This window comes from Strix aluco, chromosome 5, assembly GCF_031877795.1.
Source record: "Strix aluco isolate bStrAlu1 chromosome 5, bStrAlu1.hap1, whole genome shotgun sequence".
Classification (NCBI taxonomy): Eukaryota; Metazoa; Chordata; class Aves; order Strigiformes; family Strigidae; genus Strix; species Strix aluco.
Window position 1 is genome coordinate 48757095 of NC_133935.1, and position 23503 is coordinate 48780597.

At 41.9% G+C, this 23503-nt stretch overlaps 1 protein-coding gene across 1 annotated transcript; it reads left to right on the forward strand.

The window, feature by feature from the left end:
- The first annotated feature begins 60 nt into the window (after positions 1-60).
- Positions 61-23307, forward strand: BEST3 (bestrophin 3). Its single transcript, XM_074825446.1, has 10 exons — positions 61-155; positions 3858-4027; positions 5736-5830; positions 6404-6637; positions 13120-13274; positions 13971-14048; positions 14452-14604; positions 17955-18035; positions 19381-19532; positions 21932-23307. The coding sequence occupies exons 2-10, from the start codon at positions 3876-3878 to the stop codon at positions 22836-22838; spliced, it is 2007 nt and encodes a 668-aa protein (XP_074681547.1). The 5' UTR covers positions 61-155; positions 3858-3875; the 3' UTR covers positions 22839-23307.
- The last annotated feature ends 196 nt before the right edge of the window (positions 23308-23503 follow it).

Genomic DNA, 23503 nt, shown 5'->3' on the forward strand with positions numbered 1-23503 from the left:
ACTCCTCCTGCTCGGCAGCAGCAACCCCTTGCTTCAGGTTAAGGGAAGAGCAAGGTGACTATTGCAGACTGAAGGGGACTTTGTCTGGGACGTCTGAGAAAGAGGAAGGGTCCCGGATTTGCCTTCGGGCTTGGATTGCTGAATCAAAATAGCAGGTCAGTGGATACAGCATGAGCTTAATATGGTTTTATAGTTGGCTTAACTCAAATCTCTCTCACTCACTTTCTCTACTATGGCATAAACAAGAAATAAGGTGATACAATGAGAAGGGGTAGGTCTGCGCAAAGGCACTATTTATTTATACATTCTGTAATGTGCCTTTCATGGTCAGTTAGGAAACACTGGTGGCTGTTATTTTTTACTGTGGTTTCTCTCTGAATCCTGATGCATCCTGAAATTTTCAGCCAGGCAAAAATCCCATTTACAGTTGGGGTCATTATTAGAAGGGGGGAAAAGAAACTTTTTGTTTTAGGTGTTTATGCCTAAAGGCTTCTGTTGATCTTAGAAATAGTGGAGTAATATATAACTCACATTTCAGCCTGTGCTTGAGAAAGTTTCAGAGAGGGAGCAGACACTGCGCAAAAGGAAAAGCAGCATCATAGATATGAGCCAAAGTCCCTGCAGGCATAAAATGGGCATAACTTGTGTTATGTCCTCAAAACTCACAAATCTGTACCAGCAGAAAGCCTAGCCCTGTATCTGTTAATGAAGTTAAGGGCAACACGATTAATAAGAAGGTCTTTCATGACACCAGTGCCTGTGGTATCTAATCTAACGCTCTGTCCTTCTTTGGTCTGGCCAAAACAGCGCTCAGGCAGGAATGTGCTGGGGGGCATCATTATGCTTTGCTCTTCCTGTCAGTCTCAGTTGTAGCTTTTTAATTTCCTGTGACCATGAGTAATGTTGGAAGGACTCTCAATCAACGTGCTGTCTGTGAACCAAGGGCTTGGGACCACCGTGCAAGAACCAGACCCAGCACAAGGCTTTACGCCAAAACTTCCCATTGTGGGGCCAGGGGGGGCTGTACCCAAGAGGTTTTAGTGGTTCCCAGAGGAAAAAAACACAGGTGCAGATTTAAATCTGTGTTTGCTATGTTGTGAAATCTAATCAGACAGTCACATAGCTGTCTTTCATAGCTTCATATAGTCAAAAGGGTTCTTAAATCACCTAATCTGACTTAATGTGTATTTTAGGACATTACATTACCCTGAAGTCCCTATATGAACCCAATGACAAATGTTCAATAAGCATTTGCTTAGCAGGAAGATAAAACACAGTGCATCACAGACAAGGCAGGGCAAGAAAACCAAGGCACCAAGGCCTGAAACTGCTGCAACAATCCTACTCTTCTTTGCCCCATTTCAGAGGTCCAGTGCCTCACAAGCTGATGTGAAGAGTTTCTGTTTACAGTCAAGGGCATTGAGTAAAGTGCTAAGAGAGATGGCTGGAATCTGATTAAGTGAAACATAATTGCTTGAATCAAGCAGGCAAATTGCACTTCTTGGAGAAAACTTCTCTCCCAGTCTAATGGGGGGAAATATTCTTAATCCTGAATCCTATTATCATTACAGCTCTGCAGTTGTAGCCAAAACCCATTCACTAGGCCATGCAAGACAAGATTTGCTGCAGCTCTGTAGAGCAGGTGGATCCATTTTGTCCAATTCAGCTACTGGCCAGTTTCTGGCACCATCCGGTCACTGATGTCTGGGAGGATGACTCCTTCCTGAACCCCATATGCAGAAACTGAGAGCCATGGATTTGACACTAATCACTGCCTTCCTGCAGAGCTGCAGATTCTGTGAGGGTGCTGCAAGCAATCCTGTTCCCTCCATGGCCCACGACAGAAGGGACTGGACAGAAAGTTTCACAGATGCCCAGATATCATGGGAGACCAGCAGAGCCACTCAGCCCCAACCCTGTATGTCCCAGCTATGTGAATTATTTCTGAAGGTCATCTTTTGTCCAACTATCTGCTCTCATCTTAAAGATCCTAAACCACAGCATGTCTATCCAGTCCCCTGTTCAGATATCTGGTTGCCCCCACAGTTAGCAATTTATGTTTTGCTTCAGACTGCATTTGTCTAACTTCATCTTCTAATCATTGCACTGTGTTTTGCTGGGGGTCTGGGTTCCTGCCAGGCTATAAGCCCTCACACTACCAGATCTAAGTCCCTACACACAGGCAGTCCCACTGGAGGTTTCCATTACAAATTGGATATTAATGGGGAGATAGAGACATGCTTCTTGACAGTATGGCTTGAACACACAAACTCTCCAGCATCAATGGGCAAGGACTAAAGCCTCCTACAGTGATCCCAGAAAACTCAGTGTATTGTTAAGAGTATTTTTTTACCCCATTCCTCCCCTATAGCCCAGCCACAGGCTTCTCCCATTGTTTACAAAGCCCCACTTCTGGGGAAATCTCTGCTTCAATTTTCTTAAGCGTTACATTCTGACCACAGGCTTTTTAGCAGACAGAACTGCATTTCTGCATGCCAGTCAGCCAGTTTGGCTCCTGAATTGAACTTTTTGGAGTTCAACAATGACAACAAAAAATTTAAAGGCCCATGCCAAGTCTCAGAAACAGGAAAACTATCATTTGGATGCTAAAGAATAAAACCCATGCATCTTAAAAAAAACAATAACACAAAAAAAATCTCTGAGCCCACGCTGGCAAACCTCAAGCAGCCATTCTGCAGATGAGAAGAGACAGTCTGTCAGCAATAGAAGGCTTATGGTGTCTTTTCCCTGCTGATTCCCTTGGTGACTAAAAGAAAAAGTGGCACTTTTACAGCTGAATTGTAATGGCTTGCTTTGTGCTCTGCATCAGAGACACAGACAAGTTGCATAAAATATTATCAAACTATCTATTAACTAGGTGTTCAGATTTTTTTTCTGAGAGTAAATGACCTACAGTGGCATCAAGAAAGTATAGACAAGAATCGTATTTATGATATACAATAACTACCTTGAGGCTATGTCCTTGTCTTATATACTCCCTTTCTTGCATTGCTGTACAAAACTACTTTCATCCACATTTGGAGTTGGGGCTTTTTTTTGTAGGCACATAAAAGTTCCTGTAGCATCTCCCTACACAGGGTAAGCAAGTAACAAACCCAACATAAAATATTTACCTGTATACTTTTAGTACTGCTTTAATTACAGTGTCATATGCTGCCTACCTGAGCAACCCTGTGGCTTTTTTTGCATGGCCATGCAATGCTGAGGTATTGATGAGTATGTCTAGCTGCCAAGCTGAGAAATAACAGGTTTCCCCAGCTGATCTCAGCTGCTGTCGCAACTGTTAATGAAAGAGTCAGTCTCCAAATCTCATTTGGTTTTAGATGAGTATAATTAGCAAAGCCAGCTAAAAATACTGGCTGGGGAGGAAGGTGCATTTGTGGAATTTAGCTTTACTTCTCTTGCTGGAGTGCTGACAAAGTTTTGAAAAAGAATTCAAGCAAATTTACTTCTTTTTCTATACTCACACTGGACTGGAGCAAACTAAGAGTAAGCAGAGGTTTCAGAGGTGTAACATGTCTCTGCCGCTGCCACCCAGGCAGGTGGCCACATTTGGTGCCAGCTGTTGCTTTTGGGTGGTCTTTGAGGTAAAGCCCAAATGCAGCCTTGTCTCCATCAATCTGCAGGTCTCAACAGGGCTTGTAACTGCAAGATTTTTGTTTCTCCCTCTCTTTCTATATATATAAATACACACAGCATGTATTTATGTATACATATACTAATATATGTGTATATGTGCATGTATATCTATGTATCTATCTATACAAGGTGCATTCAGGTTAGGATACACTGTCTAAAATGTTGTTGGTTTCCTGCTTCTCTTCTACTGTTTCTAGGCACAGCCTGCCAAGACGATGACAGTCACTTATTCCAGCAAAGTAGCAAATGCCACTTTCTTTGGATTTCACAGATTACTCCTAAAGTGGAAAGGCAGCATCTACAAATTGCTGTACAGAGAATTTATTGTTTTTGCTACTCTTTACACAGCGATAAGTGTATTATACAGGTACACTCTTTCCAATTCACATCTCATTAAATGTTATACTGAAGCTTCACACTTCGTACTATTAGGCTGATGAATGATGATGGGGGGGGGGGGGGTTACTCCATAATAATTGTCTTTTCCTTGGACCTTTTCTAATGTCCTTTCCTTTCCACATTTACTTTAATGTTCCAGAGAAAACATATAGGGTATAAATAAAATACTGTCTATTGTATTCAGCGGATTCTACTTTCAGCCCAGCATTGAGCTCTACTGAAGTAAGGCTAAATAAACACCCATAGCTAACCTATGTTATATAGCTTTTATTGTTCTGATGTTGAGTTGGTGGCAGCGAGCATGCCTCTCTGCTTTAAATGATAAGTATAGACCCTTCGTTCTACTTGAAGAAGTGTGTTTTCAGTTGTTCAATGGTAATTTCTTTAACAACCCTGAAAGGTAGTAATTTGTGAGCCAGGTTATATAGTCAGGAAAAGCAAAGTTTTGCTTAAAGCTAGGACGGCATGCAAACTTTATTTTTAAGCTTGCAGAGAACCAAGCAAAACTGCATGGAAACCAGACGTGGCTATTACCTGTGTGTCACCCAGCATCTGGGAGGGTGATGTTAGAAGGAAAGTTGCTTCTTCCACCAAGGTGTGAGTTAAACACCTGTATGATAGATGCAATGCATCACTTAGTACAATGAAACTTTCAGTTGATGAAGTACACCACACAGAAGTATCAAAATCATGACTCAGCTCTTACCTTGATCTGTAATTAGACTTCAGTGTTTGTTTTTTATGTGAAGCAAGGAGAAAATGAGCTTCAGTTTCTCTGTGATTAATCACTAATTTTCCAAACAGTTCAGTAATCTATACTTGTAAACTCAGAAAGAAGATTACGGCATTAATATGTAAAGAAACACCAGGCTCGTACATTTATTTAAATTAATCTAGTTTTGCTGAAATGTTAGGCAATTAAATACCATGGTAAATACACCATGGAAAGCCTTCTATATGCGCTGCAGGCTTTATTGCACAACTGTAAGGAAAACCCACCAAATATTTGTCATGTGTTCCTTTTATATGAAATCCAAGAATAACTGTAATACTCAGCTATACAAATAAAATAATTGTTTATATTTAAGCTTGTTGTATTTCATTAGATATCTTTCTCCATGTGCAGAAGCTGCCACGCTCCACTCATTTTCTATTATCTGGTGAATATTTTCCTCACTGCAAAATAAATACAGTTGTTGTGGCTTTGTTCTTGTGGAAAAGAGAAGTTTCATAGGAGTAAGAGTAAAAACTGCTGCAACAATGTAGCATTTTCAAATAAGAGCAATTAGAGATTGGTAACCTTTTGCAATTCAAGCCGACCTGTGTTTATTAAGCAGCCCTCTGAAAAATGAGAGCAAGCTGTACTTGCAGACTTACGCTTACTACTGTCATTGGTCTGTATGAGATAGCAAGCTAATTCTCCAGGTGTATTGATCCTAATTATCAGTGCCAGTCAAATTAGCCACGAGAAAACTGCAAAGAGCGGGGAATAATATTATCTTCTCCTACAGCTTCTTTATTACATGCCAAAAGTGTGCAGCACTTTACCTTTAAGAATTCTCTTGAAGACATTAGCCAAGATTGCTCCCGATTGAATGTACCTGATTATTTATTTGCACTTTGTAGCTAGTGTCAAAATATTATGAAAGGACAGATACATTTTATTTTTGCTGCAGATTTTTTCTTACAGGTAGCCAAAAACGGTTCTTTGAAAAATTATCAATTTACTGTGACAAATATGCTGAACAAATCCCAGTAACTTTTGTGCTTGGTGAGTACTGCTTACATGTGAAATTATTCTCCAATGCTGTCTCTGTTCAGGCATTCTATGTATGTCCGTGCATGGAAGCATATCAGAGCTGAGGGGCATATGGGATGTCAGAGGCTCACAATAAATCATCAGCTTCCAACAGGTCTCCTTAAATTCAAGTTGCTTTTCTCACATCAACATTTATGCTCATGTTCTTAATATACCAACAAAAGAGTAAAGTTTCCATAGATATATACATGTGTATGTATATGTATATGTATGTATAGTGCCCACTAACACTGATACATTGTGCCTGATCTTTCAAAGCACTAAATGCACTCAGGGTTTACTACAGAAGAGGAAATTTGGAAGTTCATGCGTATGAGATACTCAGCTGGAATGGGCCATTAAGTTGCAGTGTCTATTAAATAATTAGCATTGATTGCACCCTGAGTTTTGGCGTGACTTACTGCATTTATTCTGGGAAATGTAGCAGCTTAGTGATATGAATAACACTATGCAAAGTAAATCAAAGTAACCTAAACAGAAATCCCGATAGGCACTGGACTTTTGTTTTTTCCCTCTAACCCTCAGGTTTCTACGTTACTTTGGTGGTGAATCGCTGGTGGAACCAGTTTGTGAACTTACCATGGCCAGATCGATTGATGTTCCTCATCTCTAGCTGTGTCCAGGGCAGAGATGAATATGGGCGCTTGTTAAGGAGGACTCTCATGCGTTACGTGAATTTAACGTCTCTGCTGATCTTTCGCTCTGTGAGCACAGCCGTGTACAAAAGGTTTCCCACAATGGACCATGTGGTAGGAGCAGGTACTGCTGAGTCCTTCTCCCCAAAATGTCTTTCCTTTCCCTCAGAGGTGGGGCACAGGGAGGGAAGGAGCCAGACCATTTTTTTCTTTCCTCTTTGGCCCCATGTGTGCCTCATACTAACCCATGTCAAAGGTGCCACTTTTTTTGTCAGTGGCTTAAATGATGTGCCTTTAAGTGTGCATCTTTAATGCTCTTGTAGTTTTCATCTAGTGACACTATAGAAATCAAACAAGTTTGAGGCTCTTGCATGGATCTGGTCTCAGACATCATGGAGGCAATAGGCCTGCCCCAAACACACAGGCATATGGAGCAGGTACAACATCCTCCAAAGTGTGAAAAATAATGTAGTTGCGCTGTTATGTGATGCATTAGTAATGGTAACTTGTTATGTGGCATTGCCTCGGTGCCCAGGATATCACCTTGTCCTGAATATCAGAGGCTGGTCTCCACAGGCACTTCACAAGTACAACTTTATCTCAATTATTTGTAAGTAGATTGCATAGGTCATAGATTTATTGTGATACACTTGAAAACCCCTAACCCCAAGGGCATTTTCTTTTAATTTACAACCTCACCTTAAGCTTAGTTTTTCAGGGATAAATATACTAAGTATTAAGCATGTTGTTATTTTCTGTTTGTTTTGATAACACAGGGAGTGTGATGATGGGGAAGAGAGTTCAGTCGTGTAAGACTTTGTTTGTCTATGAAGGACTGACCACTGAGTATTTAAAGGCAAGGTGTGATGCCATGCTTTCTGACTGGCTTGGTTAGTCAGGGGTAGGACACCAGCACAGACATGTGGGGATATGTTCCAAATAGGAGAAGTCAAACATTTTTTACTGAACATCTTGCATTTCTTAAAATTATTTAACTCGACAAAGACTAGTAAGTAAAGTTCTAGCAAGTTAAAATATACAGTGTGTATATACACATACACGTTTCAAATACATGTGAGAAACTTTGGATATTAAAAAAAAAAATCCAAGCAAGATACAGAATGCACTGACCTTACAGGAAAAAATCACTTATGTTGGATTCAGTTGGATTTTGAAGTTCTCTTCCTTGTGCTGTTCAACAAAACTGTTTACCTGAACCTGTGAGAGGTCAAGGAAGCTTCTGTCACTCTCCCCAGCAATCTGTTTCTAGCACACACTGGAAAATTACAACATTTCTAGGAGGCTAATCCAGCTCTGCCTCCCTATTGCTAAAGACAATCTGTTCCAAAAGAGACAAAATGTCGCAGTGTTGTACAAAAATTGTAGACTGGAAAAAAAGTTTTGTTTTGTTTTTTAACAGTAGAAAATATTCTACTATAAACTGTATAAGTATTAATAGCGTAGTCAGCTCTGTGGATTTCAGTACTTATTCTGTAGGTTTTAATACATATTGTGCCACAGAATTTTTGTTGATGCAGTACTGAGTACCTGAGGGTATATTTTACTCCTATTAACATCCAGTGATTAAGACAGTACTCTGCAATTATCCCCTCCCTAGCTCCCTATGGCATTACATATCAGACTGCATGGGAATGCAACATTTAATATGAACGTGAGTGGCAGAATCTAATACTTACAGCACAGTCATCATTGAAACAACTTGTGCCAATTTTGCGTTTCACTATCAAACTGAGAACTGCCACAGCATAACTATTGCTACACATTTTCCTTCTCAGCAAATGAACTGCTTAAATTCATAGATGTAAAATCTGAGAACAGTATCATTATAATCCAGTCTGACTCATCCATAACACAAGACATAAAAGCTTACTCACAACATTCTTTATCATGGTGCAATTTCTGACTGAGCTGTAATACCTTCTAGGAATATAACCTGCCCTGATTTAAAATTCAGCTGGGTATAATGAAGACTACATTGACATTCACAAGGGTGAACTTGCTGTTGAAATGTGAAATTTTATTCTCAGTCTAAACTTGCACAGAGTCATCTAATCACTGAATTTTGTAATGGGTTTAGGTTATTCTTTTCTTAATTAGATTTTGTCTCAATAGCTACCTGTTAGCAGAGTGTATAAAGGCTTGAATAAACTTAGGAGCTTCACCTTCTGTAGTATCTCCCTACAAGGGATGGTCTTCAGTGCTGGATCTTCCTTGTAACTCTTTTCTAAAGTATTTTTCATTTTTTGCCATTCTTTATGGAGTTGTAGGCAGTAGATGTATGTAGATTCATGACGTTATGATGATGAGTACTGTGGCACGTATGCTGTAAGCACCAAATGCCTAGCAGCAGTCCCAAGCGTACCAATCCTGTGGCTGCAAGGTACAAGAGGGAAATTGGATGCTCAAGAATGTGAGTCTTAAAAAACATGAGTAATGAATCAGCAGCTGGGCAGAGAGCAGCCCAAAACAGCTAATAGGAAATGCTGAAGAGAAACATGAGGCGTGAGCCCAACTACATGAATACGTACGGATGGCTGAAATTTGCAGTACCAAACCCTCTACTGGAATGAAGTACCTAAGTTAATTCTTTCCCACACAGCACAGAAGCAGAAAGTGAAACTTTCATCTGCTTGATCATTGTTGGTACTCTCTGGAGATGTGGGAGATGACTGCTGTTCAGTTCCTTCTCTAACCCCTAGTCTTCAGAGTATTTGATGTGGATACCCTGACCCAGTCTTGTCTCAGAACAGAACAGGACAGAACAGAACAGAATCATCTAGGTTGGAAAGGACCTTGAAGACCATCTAGTCCAACCATTAATCTAGCACTGACAGTTCCCAACTACACCATATCCCTAAGCGCTATGTCAACCGGACTCTTAAACACCTCCAGGGATGGGGACTCCACCACTGCCCTGGGCAGCCCATTCCAACGCCTAACAACCCCTTCTGTAAAGAAATGCTTCCTAATATCTAGTCTAAACCTCCCCTGGCACAACTTGAGGCCATTCCCTCTTGTCCTATCGCTTATTACTTGGTTAAAGAGGCTCATCCCCAGCTCTCTGCAACCTCCTTTCAGGTAGTTGTAGAGGGTGATGAGGTCTCCCCTCAGCCTCCTCTTCTCCAAACTAAACAACCCCAGTTCCCTCAGCCGCTCCTCATAAGACATGTGCTCCAGACCCTTCACCAGCTTCGTTGCCCTTCTCTGGACACGCTCAAGTCATTCAATGGCCTTTTTGGAGTGAGGGGCCCAAAACCGAACCCAGTCATCGAGGTGCGGCCTCAGCAGTGCCAAATAAAGGGGTAAGAGCCCTTCCCTGTCCCTGCTGGCCACGCTATTTCTGATACAAGCCAGGATGCCATTGGTCTTCTTGGCCACCTGGGCACACTGCTGGCTCATGTTCAGCCGGCTGTCAATCAACACCCCCAGGTCCCTCTCTGACTGGCAGCTCTCCAGCCACTCCTCCCCAAGCCTGTAGCGCTGCTGGGGGTTGTTGTGGCCCAAGTGCAGCACCCGGCATTTGGCCTTATTGAAACTCCTACAGTTGCCCTGAGCCCATCGCTCCAGCCTGTCCAGATCTCTCTGCAGAGCCTCCCTACCCTCGAGCAGATCAACACTCCCACCCAACTTGGTGTCATCTGCAAACTTACTGAGGGTGCACTTGATCCCCTCGTCTAGATCATCAATAAAGATGTTAAACAGGAGTGGCCCCAAAACCGAGCCCTGGGGGACACCACTCGTGACCGGCCGCCAACTGGATTTAACTCCGTTCACCACAACTCTTTGGGCCTGGCCATCCAGCCAGCTTTTTACCCGGTGAAGCATGTGCCCATCCAAGCCTCAAGCAGCCAGTTTTGCCAGGAGAATGCTGTGGGAAACAGTGTCAAAGGCCTTACTGAAGTCAAGGCAAACTACATCCACAGTCTCAAACCATTCAGTTTTGACGGGAGAACTGAATACTCTTCTAATCACTTGAGGGAGAGCAAGAGTGACTTATTCCAGCCAGGCTTGTGTTCTCATCAATAATTTTCCCATCAGATCACTCTGGCTGACACTGTTCACATTAGTGTCCTTTGATTCTTTATTGATTGCATCTCATGTCAAGCTTCTCATACGTTCACAAGGATTCAGTGCCCTGTCATTCCTTAGATCATCATCCTTTTCAACATCTTGGCACAGTATTTGCCAAATATTTCCAGTTTTCTGGAACTGCTCCAGTCTTCCAGTGCTTGTCAAAACCAGAGTTACTGTTCAGAGAGTCCCTCAGTTAATTCTCTGAATACTCTTGAATAAAAATAGTATGACCATATTTAGAAACCATTTAATTTTAATAACTGAGGTTTGATATCCTTCCCTGTATTTGATGGAATATAAAGTGTTTCTTTACTGCTGCAATAATAGCAAGTGGTTCTGAACTGCATGTTGTTGCCATAACCTTCACCAGCAATAAGAGCAATCCAGACTTGTTTAATATTTTCTGTGATAGGAACACTAGACATTATTAATATCCATCAAAAACAATATTTAGTTGATATAAACATGTACACCTTAACTTTTAAAATAATGACAATTTAAATGTTATTGTTAAAAGAACAAGGCGTTGTTGAGCTTTTCTGGACAAAAAGTTACCCAGTTTCAGTGGAGAGCTGAACTGATCCTTGGAGCTTTGCTGTTCTTTGTGACCCCCTCAGGCTGTGTCCTTCCAGATAATGACTTCCCAGAGCCTCTCAAGTGACTTGCATCCAGTGTTTACTCCAGACTGTCAATTTTCTGATACTCTGGCCATTTCAGCCTGATAGAAACATCTTTTCCTGTCCCATAATGAGCAGGTTGGCCAGCCAAAAATCAAAAGCAGCCTGAAAGTCTGACTTTTAGGAGTCAGGAGTCGTGACTAGCAGGTCAATTTGTCTGCTTGCCTGAGTATTTCTGTGTGGTTGATTATGAGAGCTGGCTGCAAACTGCCCAGGGATCTTCTAAAAGCTGCATCTTATTCTGTTCTCAAATTCCATGATACTGCAGGAGTACTGTGTCTTGCTACTGAACTTTTCCTCTTCCACAGAATTTTCTGTCTTGTCCTTGTGTTCCTTCTCAGTAGTTGCAGCATTTCATACCTCCTGTGTTGATTTGTTGCAACTGTACAGCAGTGGCATTTTCTTCAACAACAGAATATTTAAGAAGGTCACTGTGTTTAACAAATCTCCTTTTACCTTATTCACATTTTTATACAAAACACAGCTGAGTTTGTGTATATTTATTTTTTTGCTGCTTCATGTATCTTTAACAATGTTAGCACCAATGGGCCAATTTTTAGTTAGTATTTGGAGACTAGAAAAAAAATCCTGTCTAATCACAATTCTCTTACTGAATTTTTATCACTTAAACTTGTAATTGATTGGCTGAGTCACTTATTTTGGGGCTGCCATGTTACTAACTTTGTCCTGTTTTGGACCTTATGTCAACACAACAAAAGAAGCCTTATAACCACCCCGGTAGGTGATACACACCTGAGAAAAAACTAAGATCCTCCAAACCTGAAGATTGCTCCAATCTCAGAAAATCCAGGATTTGGACAAAGGAAAATGTGAGGTTCCCCCTCATGAATTTTCTGGGGTTGTTTTTCTCAAAGCCTGCTTGAAAGGAGGACAACAGAGCAGAGCTTTCTTATCCAAGGGGGTAGAGGTGTTGCTCCAAAACCCAGCTGCTCCCATGCCAATCCCAGACAGCAAGCTGCTCTGATGCAGGTTTTGTCCCACACAGCACTGGCTCCCCTGCTATCTGACCTTGGACTTGCTTGCAGCAGCAGGAAGCAGGGCTTCACAAGGCCAGGGGAACTCTGCAGGAAACTTAATACCTTCCCAGCACCCCAGCAAGGCAAATTGCCAGGCAGAGAGCAGCTTCAGCCTGCAGCCCCGCAGCACGTCATCTGGCCCCATGTCCTGCTAGCAGTGGGATTTCTGTGCACAATTCCTTTTCCATCTCTTTGCACACCTTCATAACCCTGAAGAAAACATGAAACACAATCTGGCAGGGAAGTATTTCGCTGGCAGAAGGCACGCTCTCTATTGAGCTCCGTTTCATGCATGCACTTGTATTCTCTGTTGCTTGCTCACTGCTTTGCAGATTTACCAAAAAAATTGTCAGAATCAGGTCACGTAACTGCCCTTACAACATATGTTGAGAAGTAGCTAAAAGCCATCTTTGCTGAAAAGTTATAGTTTCTTATTTTTCTGAAAGTAGAATATGAAACTAGAGAGTAATCTGTACAGTTCTTAGTATTATATATATCTACAATATGTCAGTGGTCAGATATGAGAACACAGTAATAACAAATTATTGCATGTATTGATGAAAAGGGATTTTGTGTAGGTAGTTATTGCAAAAAGAAGTTGTTTCAAACAAGATGTATCCTGGCAAAAAAACTTAAAAAAATAAAAGAGGCTACTAGCTAGAATTATAAATAGTGTTTTGCATAGTTCTATGCAAATATCACATAAACAGATTCAAACATATTCAAAACTTATAATATCAGTAGCACTGAAAGGGCAGAATAAATTAAGTCTTTTTTTTGGTGGGGGGTGTAAACAGGTTTTATGACAAGATATGAAAGAAAAATTTTTGATGACCTTAAGTCTCCCCACCTGAAATACTGGGTTCCATTTGTCTGGTTTGGAAATTTGGCATCGAAGGCACGAAAAGAGGGAAGAATTCGAGACAGTGTAGATCTGCAGACACTGATGAACGTAAGTAGAAAAATTATATCTACAGAAAACTAATCTGAAATTGCCATGTGGAAGCTTTTCACTTACATCATTTGATTTAGTGCACACAGCTCTCCAGTGTCACCTAAATGATCTTACTCAGGATTTATACCACTTTTCTCTGTGTAGCGATGTACACTCAAGCACACACAGCAGCAGTTTGCTGGCATTGTGTTTATATGACTAAGAAAGTATTAACTGAAGCAACAAATTGATGAGTAAAAAATTATTGTAACATCACTGTAAATCCATACTTGTTCCATCACTGTAGGGGAAAAAAATGAGAGTAATTTGACATTTTGAAGATTTTAGTATTGGTTTCAGGGAAGATAACCTTCCTGAATATTTCATTAAGTGGTCAAACATCCTTTTTATGATATAATATATTCTCTTTCATGTATCACTAGACTGTGGATAAGAGAGAAACAAAAGGTAATTTGTGAAGAAATACGTAATATACTAAGCATTCCAACTCCATAAACTAAGTGAATATTCAAATGTGACAATGGGGTGCTGGATGTAGTTATGGTATCAATTTGTATATACCACACTGTCGTATCTCCCTGTCCTTTTATATGTGCAAAAATTAACTGTAACAAAATATTTATCATTTCGAATTGAACCCCATGCAATTTTAGTTTGTTGGGGTTTGTTTCTTCTTTTTTTTTTTCCTTTTAGGAGATGAATAAATACCGGTCTTGGTGTAGTCTTTTGTTTGGTTATGACTGGGTTGGAATTCCACTGGTCTATACACAGGTACTGAGCTATTATTCTTTACAAAATTAGAAACACAATTTCCAGAAAAGGGAAGCTTGGTGCAAAACATCTGTAGACTCAACCAGAGTCTCTGAGCTGTTGAACACTCATTGACTCTCATGTGATCACGGAGGCCTAGCTAAGTATTTAAGTCATATTTAATGTGGAGATGTTTTGAAGGCCTTGCATAATCTGGGAGAGGGGAGGGAAGCACTGAAATGTTTTTATGTTTCCTGGATCTTCTTCCTGGACTGAATTATTCCAGCAGCCTCTCTGTTTGTAATACCTCTCTGCAGATTTGTAAATTATAGGGCAAAAGGCAGTCAAAGGCCTTTGGGTATGCGGTACCCTATGCATAAGATTGTATTATTGCATGATTTCAATGAAGTTCTGTTCTTTGCAGGTTGTTACTCTTGCAGTCTATACTTTTTTCTTTGCCTGCCTGATAGGGCGCCAATTTTTGGATACTGACCAAGGGTATCAGGGACATGACTTAGATCTTTACATTCCAATCTTCACACTGTTACAGTTCTTCTTCTACGCAGGATGGCTCAAGGTAAACTAGCTTTCTGGAAAGGTCATGGGGGAATCTTCCCTGGGGGGGCTGGTGAAAATGTCAGAGCCGAGGTCAAAGTGTCAGATTTGTGGCACACTATAAAATCACTGAAGATTAATGGAGTTACACCAAAGCTGAATTCAGCCCAAAGTGTCCTGTGGTCGTAAAGAAACATCATGCAATACATTTTTAATTCCACCTGATGGATCTTACAATAAGAAACAGTTGAGAACCTGAAAGAGCCCATTTTAATAGGATCAGTGCAGTCATAACTCCCTGAGGGAGTATTACTCCAGCAAGATCAGGTCCCAGGACTCAGACTATAAAATGACAGATGAAAGATTGAAAAAATATCCTTTCTCCCACTCCGCTGGGGAGATACTGCTGCAGACCTAGCATGGGCTGAAAGGGATAGAATCATACTTTCCTCTTATGATCAAAACCAGCCTTTAGTATCTGCTGTTAACTTAATCAGATGCGGGCAATTAAAGATCTCCAGTTCCAGAGGGCTATCAAACAGTGACAGCCAATATTGGCTACAACTACCCTGCATAAAAACATTCATTAAAATAAAAGTTATAGAAGGAATTGGATGCTACCCATCAGCCCATTGATGCCTGCTCAGTTAACATATTGCCATCGATCTGATAGTTGAGTTATTAAGCCACATACCTCATGGCAGTTCTCTCCTCTGCAGTGAGCATCAAGGTGGACTAACTGGAAAAAAGTTTAAAATAAAAAGAAAATTGGTACATTAGGGTCTATGTGCATTAAGATTTCCTCTTGGGATTATTAATCATGGCTGGAAACTTAGAGCTAACTTTTCTGTCAGAATATAAATTGCACAAAACCAGCCAGTTTTAGAGCTCTCTTCTCACAGACAATTCCAAAGGGCAGAGTAGAGAAGGCAGCACATTGAGCTGGCTGATTGTGGGGGAAAGTAAAGTGCCTGCAGGGCAAGCTCCTCTAGTCCTGTGTCCTAGGAAACTCGGGGGGAAAACGGGTTTGCCACACAGGGTCCAGCCTGGAGGGAAGTGGGACAGAGAGGAAGGGAGGCTGGTGCAGCTGGGGAAGCATGTTGCTCCTGCAGAAATGTGAGGCTTTATCACTAGGCAGTGTTTTACTAGCAGGTTACAAAACTGTAAGCTGTTCCTCTTAACCACTCTGCTGGTACTCCTGAGGGGGAAATGGTTTCCCCTTCATCGGCACCCAAGGCTGTTAGTAGCATCTCTTCTGGTTAGGCTCAGAACTTCCAGCGAACTCCTGGCTACAGCAGGTACAAGATGCCATTGTAACTGAAAAGTCTTCTACATAAGGAAATGAGAGGGAGGAGAAGTGGTTTTTAAAAGTTAATTTAATATCGGCAGTGCTCCTTCAGACTGGAGGTTTGTCCAAACTTGCAGTGCCCCTGAGTCAGAATATTTCTGTCTTGAAGGTTACAACCAGTTTCCTGCTGAGTGCATTGGGCTTTGGTTGCCAGGCTGCAGAAAAGGCCTTGAGCTATTGACTTCCAGTAACTTGGCAATTCCTCAGAAATGATGGCTAAACTGAGCTCATTCCTTGGCCTCGGGACTGGTTTGTTATACCTGCAACACAGGGGCAAATGTTCCCATCATGTGAGACACTTCTAAATCCCCATTTTCATTATGGTAATAGATGGACCATCCAAATACAGGGCTTAGTTGTCCAGCATTACATTCCTTTCCAGAGAATAAAGTCATGTCTCACATGCCAGGACCAAGTCAATGAAGCAAAAAGCCACTGCTGGTGTTCTCTCTGTCCCAGCCCTGCTCAATTTTTTTAGCTCACGTGTCAGGTTTTGCAGTGGATGTTTGGGCGGTAATCCCCTGGTTTACACTGAGCTGTTCCAGTGTCTTCCCTGGAGAGCCGCAACGCAGTCTACATTCTGGACCATTCCTATCGCAGCACTTCCATAGCTATACCCAAAATTTAATGCCACAGGCCAGGTCAATGAATGTGAGCAGAAGTGTCCCCATCTCCTTTTCATTCCTCCTGCCTTATGGGTATTTTTGTCATGTTAGTCTGCTCAGCAGTTCATTTGTTGTCTTGACCAGTGGCCTGGAAATTGGTGGCCTGGGAGAGTCAGCAAGTGCTTACCAACTGGTACAACCTAGATGCACATGCGAATAAATAGCCAGGGAGCGACTGCCTTACTATTATAACTTATTTAGATCATAGCTGTTCATAGCGAGGTTCATGAGCAGGTCTGTTTAATCATATAGTCGCTTCACCCATATCCACATTAAACTGAGGACCTGGCCACTGCTCCTGTGCATGGTGCTGGGGACCACCAGGAAGGACTGGGAGGATCAGCAAGAATGTGATGGGCTTCAAAACCAGGGCTTAAAAAGACAAACAGAAGGAGAAAAGCATGAAGGGAAGAGGATATTTAACCTCAGTGTATGAAGGAACTGAGAAATAGAGAAGCAGTCTGAATTGCCTAAAACTCTTTTTTTTTTTTTTTAATTTTTCTATTTTATCTGGTTTTTCTCTCCCAGCAGCTAAGAGCTTTCCCCCCACAATGTATTTTGGTGATCATGGGGATGGGGGGGCAGTCTCTGCTTGATTTTCTATTTATTCCTTGGGGTGGCACTGTACAAGGCTATGAGTAGCCAGAGGTTTCCTTTCCCCATACTAAGGTGCTTCACCACAAAGGTGTCGCAGTTCACTGTTTGGTTGTCTTCTCCACAGGATGGGCTTCTCCCCTGCAGTTTTAATCACTTCATGTGCAGAAACCCAAACTAGCTGGATGAATTAAATAACAAACTCATATCCTGTCTCTTGGCATTGGCTAGCATGATTCACAGCATCTACTTGAGTCAAGCTTCAGAGAGATACCATCAGCATCACCCCCGATAAAGAAGCAGGGGCTGAGGGCTGAGCTGGAGAGACGAGCTGTACTCTCTCCGCTAGACTCCAGCTGCAGGGCTTGGGAATACTGACCCAATGGGCTGGTGGAGTATTGTAGACTATAATACAATAACAGAGCCTCTAGCTGCTAAACCATTCATTTAAATCAGCCGAAGACAACAGTAAGGGAAAGTAATGACTATCTTATGTGACAATTACCATGGCCCAGACATGTCTCAATTCCCAGTAGGCCAGCTCCAACAATCATGATCGACAGCACCAACGAGGCATAGAGGTATGAATCTATAGGGAAAGAAAGATGTTCCTTCACTAGGCTGGCAAAACCATCATATGGCAGCTCAAGATTTGATTGCAAGTGACAGGCAGGGAGAGAGAGAAAAATCCAATCCTATTTTCTCTGCGGCAGCAGTCCTGACGTGGCATGCCAAGCTCCATTCACTGTCTCATTTTCCTTTCAGGTCGCTGAACAACTTATTAATCCATTTGGAGAAGATGATGATGATTTTGAAACTAACTGGTGCATCGATAGAAATTTACAGGTTGCTGTTGTTATTTCTATTTCCAGCTTTGCTGTACCATAGGTTATCATTACATTTAGTCCTATTTCTTATATTAAGGTACAAATTAAGGGCAACAAGTGTCAGCAAAACAAATTCTTTTCCTGAAGGAGTACCTATGGCTGTGATCCCCAGATTTTGTTTTTACAAGCTAATGCATCTTGATTTTGGTATTTGGCATTTATGATGCCTGACTAAACATGCAAACAACTGACCTCAAACTATAAGCTCACTTTATGCCTGGAAAAACTTGTGATGTAGGTCAATCCTGCAAAATCCAAAAGCCATCTATTCCCACATAGATAAAAACATGTTTTGCTAATCTGAATGTCTAGAGATTACAGTATTGTATGGATCTTCCTTTAAAAAAAAAAAATGGCAGTGAAGATACCAAAAAGACCAAGCAGGGACCTGAACTAATAAGCGGGGCCCATACCATGGTTTATGTTGTGATGCTGCCACTCATGGCTGCCTCTATGGTTGGCACAGGAGCCAGTGTCCTCAGTGGCAGGAGCTGTGAGATGGCCAGGGTACAGATTTATTGCAGTTGCTCCCAATTCCTAAACAGCCCCTGTCTGTCATGCCATAAAGGAACCCAAAGACATGAAGAGGTCCCAATGGCACCTGCTGCTCCCCTTGCAGGTAGAACCAAGCATAGGGTTGAGCTGCTGTTGGACCCCATGTCTGCTGGGGACCATTGAGACTGCAAAGCAGAGCCCAGGTGTTAGAGGGAGCAAGGGCAGGGCAAGCAAGCCAGCATATTAAGCAAAACAAGCAATGCAGGTACACACAGAAGTGCGAAAGGTCTTCACGGTGCCAAAGATGCTTTCTGGCTTAACACCACTTCAGGCTACTCATGCTACAGTGCCGCAGAGCCCTTTGTATAAAATATATTGGAAGGCCCTAGAACAGGATGGTCACATGCTTGGTTCTGAATGTCTTAAAATACGGACGAAGCCTATCAGAAAGCTTCTCAACCTCTGGACATTTTAAGGAGCACAACTAATACTCTACACAGACTTTCCATAGCACATGGAGGATCACATGTCCTTTTAACTAGATCATGTGTGAGGAAAGAACTTCAATCCGATGCAAATATCTCTGCAGCATAGAAGACTTGTTACAATAAAATTTATGCTTTCATGAATATAGGAGGGTATAGGGGTTATATTTTATAATACTGAGTCTCTTCACAGTGCCCAGGCCAGCATACACTGTTTACTTTAAAGGGTTTCTGAAAGAAATGTTGACCCAGGGAGCACAAAACAGATTATTTTGTATACTGTATTATGTTGAAAGTGACATAATTTATACCAAAAAATCTAAGGTCTCACTTCTGGCGGTGGATGAGATGCACATGAACTTACCAAGGATGGAGAAAGATATTTACTGGAACGATTCCTCTGCCCGGCCGCCCTACACAAAAGCAGCTGCTGATTACTGTATTCCTTCATTTCTTGGATCAACTATAGAAATGGGGTGAGTGGCACTAAGCGTCCTTAATGCCATCAGAAAGATCATCACCCCTACAGACCACATTGATTGACAGACAGTCAGTGCATGGCTGCAGGCTGTGACAATACTGTGAGCAGGGAAGATGGAAATGGGAAATGATGTTAGGAGGGAGCAGACAAGCTGGTGTTGGCAGGATGATGTCTCCAGTGATCCATATGCTTATAGGAATTGCGCACCCTTACCTTAAGTTACGTAATTAATAAATAAACTATGTCTGCAGGGAGGGCTTGTTGATAGGTTTGTTGGTAGTCTCTGAGCACACGACGGCACCTGAAGACAGTGACTCACTTTTCTTAATAGTTCTTTATCTACTACAGCTTCTTCATACGTCCCCCAGATAGCAAAATAGCTATTCCTTTGCTGGTTTAGCTAGCAGATGATGGCTAAAATCAGCCCAGATTTTTATGAAGATAAATGAGAAATTATCTTAAACATTGTATGACTTTTCACTGACTAATAATCTAGGCATGGAAGTGGAAGTGGTCAGATCTTGTGAAGGGATAAAGAAGAGGAGCTATTTGCAGAGATGAACACAAGGACCATCGTTATAAGGAAACATAGAAGATATAGGATTGCCCTGTGTTGTCAGGATCTATATGAGATATCAGTGATAAGCCAGTTAGCATAGAAGCTGTTGAGTTTAAACACATGTGACATGCTTTAACATAGAACAGGTCAGTAAGAGTAAATGCCACCATGCCTGAACAAATACCAGGGCAAGTAGACATTTTTACCTGAAAGATCTTTTTAAAAACTTTATAGTAGCCATTTTTTTAACTTTAAAACTTATCTCAAGTTTTCATTTTTTCCAAAATTTTCCAGCCTTTATCAAAATAAAATGTGCTTAAGTTTTTGCTTCATTTGGCCTGGAAATTGGTGTTTTCTTGGTTTTACTCCTCTTACATTTTTGCATACATTCTACTACAAAGAACAATGGCTTATATGAGTTCCTTTTATCACACACAGTCTTTTCAGAATTTATTTCCTTCTGGAAAATCTATAAAATAATCAAAAGAAAAGTAAAGAAGAAAGTAAAAAAGTAAAGAAGAAAAACTCATAGAATATAATTTATTTTACTGCAATTGCTAGGGGAAAAAAGTGGCAAAGAAGAAACATTATTAAGTCTGCAAACAATTTTTTAATAAGAAACACTTCACACAAAAAATGAAGGGGGGAGTGAATGAAAAATAGCTCTATGTTAGCCCCTGTGAAATGCAAACAGCTCTGATGTGTTGACTTTTTTATTAATTATTTTCTTCTCTGAACTGTTTCTCTGTTCATGTCTCTAAAAAAACCCAGGTAGTTCTTATGCAGATTTCAAGAACAAGGTCTAAAGTTTCCTCCAAGTCCAAAGAAAATATATAAACCTTGAGCCCAAATCTAAAGTCTTCTCCAGTCCCCTCAAGCCAACATCTGGAACAGGTTGCCTAGAGAGGTGGTAGATGCCCCAAGCCTGGAAATTTTCAAGCTCAGGTTGGACGGGGCTCTGAGTAACCTGATCTAGTTGAAGATGTCCCTGCTCATTGCAGGGGGGTTGGACTAGATGACCTTTAAAGGTCCTTTCAACCCAAACTATTCTATGATTCTATGATCTTCACCAATGCTGGATGAAGTTCCTCTGCCCCTCCAGGTTAGCATTGCCTCTCTGTGTTCCTCTCCTCAGATTTGGCCTGAGCTCTTTTGCCATCCTTGCCCTTAGGATAGGTAACTGGGCCAGTTTGGCTTGTCCTCTGGGGTGCACTGAGTCAGTAATGTGTACTGAATTGCCTGGCAGATGCATCAATAGTTGTTTTCATGAATCATCAAGGCTGGGCAGGAGAAGAGTACCAGGTACACATAGGACTTTCAGACACACTGTCATGCCCCAAAAGTAAGCGAGATTTGCCATCTGAGTAATTCCAACATTTTTTGAAACCGTCACACTTCTGCTTCCATAAGTAGCTTTTTCACTGTTGTTATTTTTGCCTGAAGGATTCTGCTGAAAAAGTATCTACAGCATTGGGCAGGGTTTCTTTCTCCACTTTCCCTCACCCTAAGCACAAGCTTAATCATGTGGAGCTGCCAGAGGGCTGCAGCCCAAATATGAAATGGTGGCAGATGCCTGGCGGGATGGCCTCCCAGCCTGGTCTTCAGGAGAAGGGAGACCTGGATGTGGAAAGTTTTCTGTGTGATCTGGCTGATCCAAAGGCACAGGCACTATTTCCGAGCACCCTCACCCCTTTTTCACCCCTTCCATGCCTTCCTTGGGGATACACTAGGCCTTGGTTCCTGTGTCTTCCTGCTGAGACATTGGGATATATGTGCATGCAGACCACACGTTTTCTATACGTAAGTGACACCTACTACCTGGCTTTATTTGGCAGGCTGGCTGATACTGAATTCCTCTATGGGGAAGAGTGGCCCTGGGAAGAGGAGAAACACCGAAGACAACGTTCAGTGCTGAGAAGAGTCAAGAGATTTCTCAGTGTCCATGAGGGCCCTTCATCCCCAGCTCACCGGCGCTACAGTCGGCAGACAAGTGAGAATTCCGTGTTTTTCCCAGCAGATGAGAAGGGGCATATCAGACGGTTGCAGGAAATGCACACAAGAGGGAGACACTCTACCTCGAGCTTCAAGAGGAAACATGAAGGAGTTGACAGAAGCAACAGACTTTATAGTAGCAGAGACCTAGGACCCATAACTGAAACCTCAAGGAACGAGGCACAGTTCGGTGACAGTGACACGTCATCCGAGACAAGCAAGCCAGTTCCTGAGGTCATTATCTCTGAAGCCAAGGAGAAAGCACCTGATGTGCTGGGCAAACCAGATCTGCAAACAGAGCGCACCGCAAGCATGCCCGAAGAGAAGCTCCAAAGGAGACTAACTGAGGCAAATGTGACTCTTCTGGATGATCCATTTTTCCCCCCAGAAATGACTACATACCTCACAGGCTCTGAGGTGCATCAGTCACTTCCTACTGTGATAGGGGAGCCTGAACATGAACCCCATGGTAGTAACATAGCTGGTTTCATAACAGATCATGAGAGAAACCTTCAGCGATGGAGTTTACCGAGCTTCCATAGTCCTAGCACAGTGTCAAATGCTGACACTGCACCGCCTTTAACAGATTCTGGGACAACTTCACAACAAAAGACCTTCAGTGATGGAAATAATGTCACTTCCGCTACTGCTCCAGAGACATTCGAGATGCAGCACTTATGGGAAAACCTGGATAGTAAAGAAACAGCCATAGTAGAATTTTCTAATGAGAAAAGTGAAAGAAAACTTTGACCGTGCTTCCCCTGGGTTTGACTGAACTTCTTGTCTTCTCCTTCAAAGTGGTTCTCACACAGATTTGCTGAAAGTGCAGACACGGTGCTCAGAAGAGTCCTGAATAAGGTCCAACAGAGGATTTGGGCATTTAAATGGGAGGCATTGTGGTGACATGCTTTAAACCACTTGGTTACTGGCTTGAAATCTGTGACCCTGTGGGGAAAACATTTATTGGGAGAACTGGGAGCCTCAGGAGTGGACGGAAACCAGCCAGCACACATGGCAGCAAGCTGTGTAGGCTCACCTAGAGGAAACACTAAGGTTATCAGAAGAGCAGAGGTGTCCACTTTGGATTCACCCTGAACACTGCTACCTTTGGCCGCTCCTTCAGATTAAAGACCATGACATCCTTGTAAGACCCACCAACAGTTTTGGTTTCTACTCAAGTGGTTAGAAAAGGAGATGCAGGCTCAATTCCCTCCTCAGCCTGGAGACATTCAGTCCACCACCTCTCACTACCTGGAGGAATGATTGAAAAATCAGGCTCCTCGCTTGTGTGGGGCAAGAGCCTGTCCCGCTCCTGCTGAAGCTATACCACTACGTAGTGGAAAAATAAAAGGAATAAATGTTTAATTTCATTAAGAAAAATGGAAGAGACAAAACTGCTGATGAGCTAGGCATGG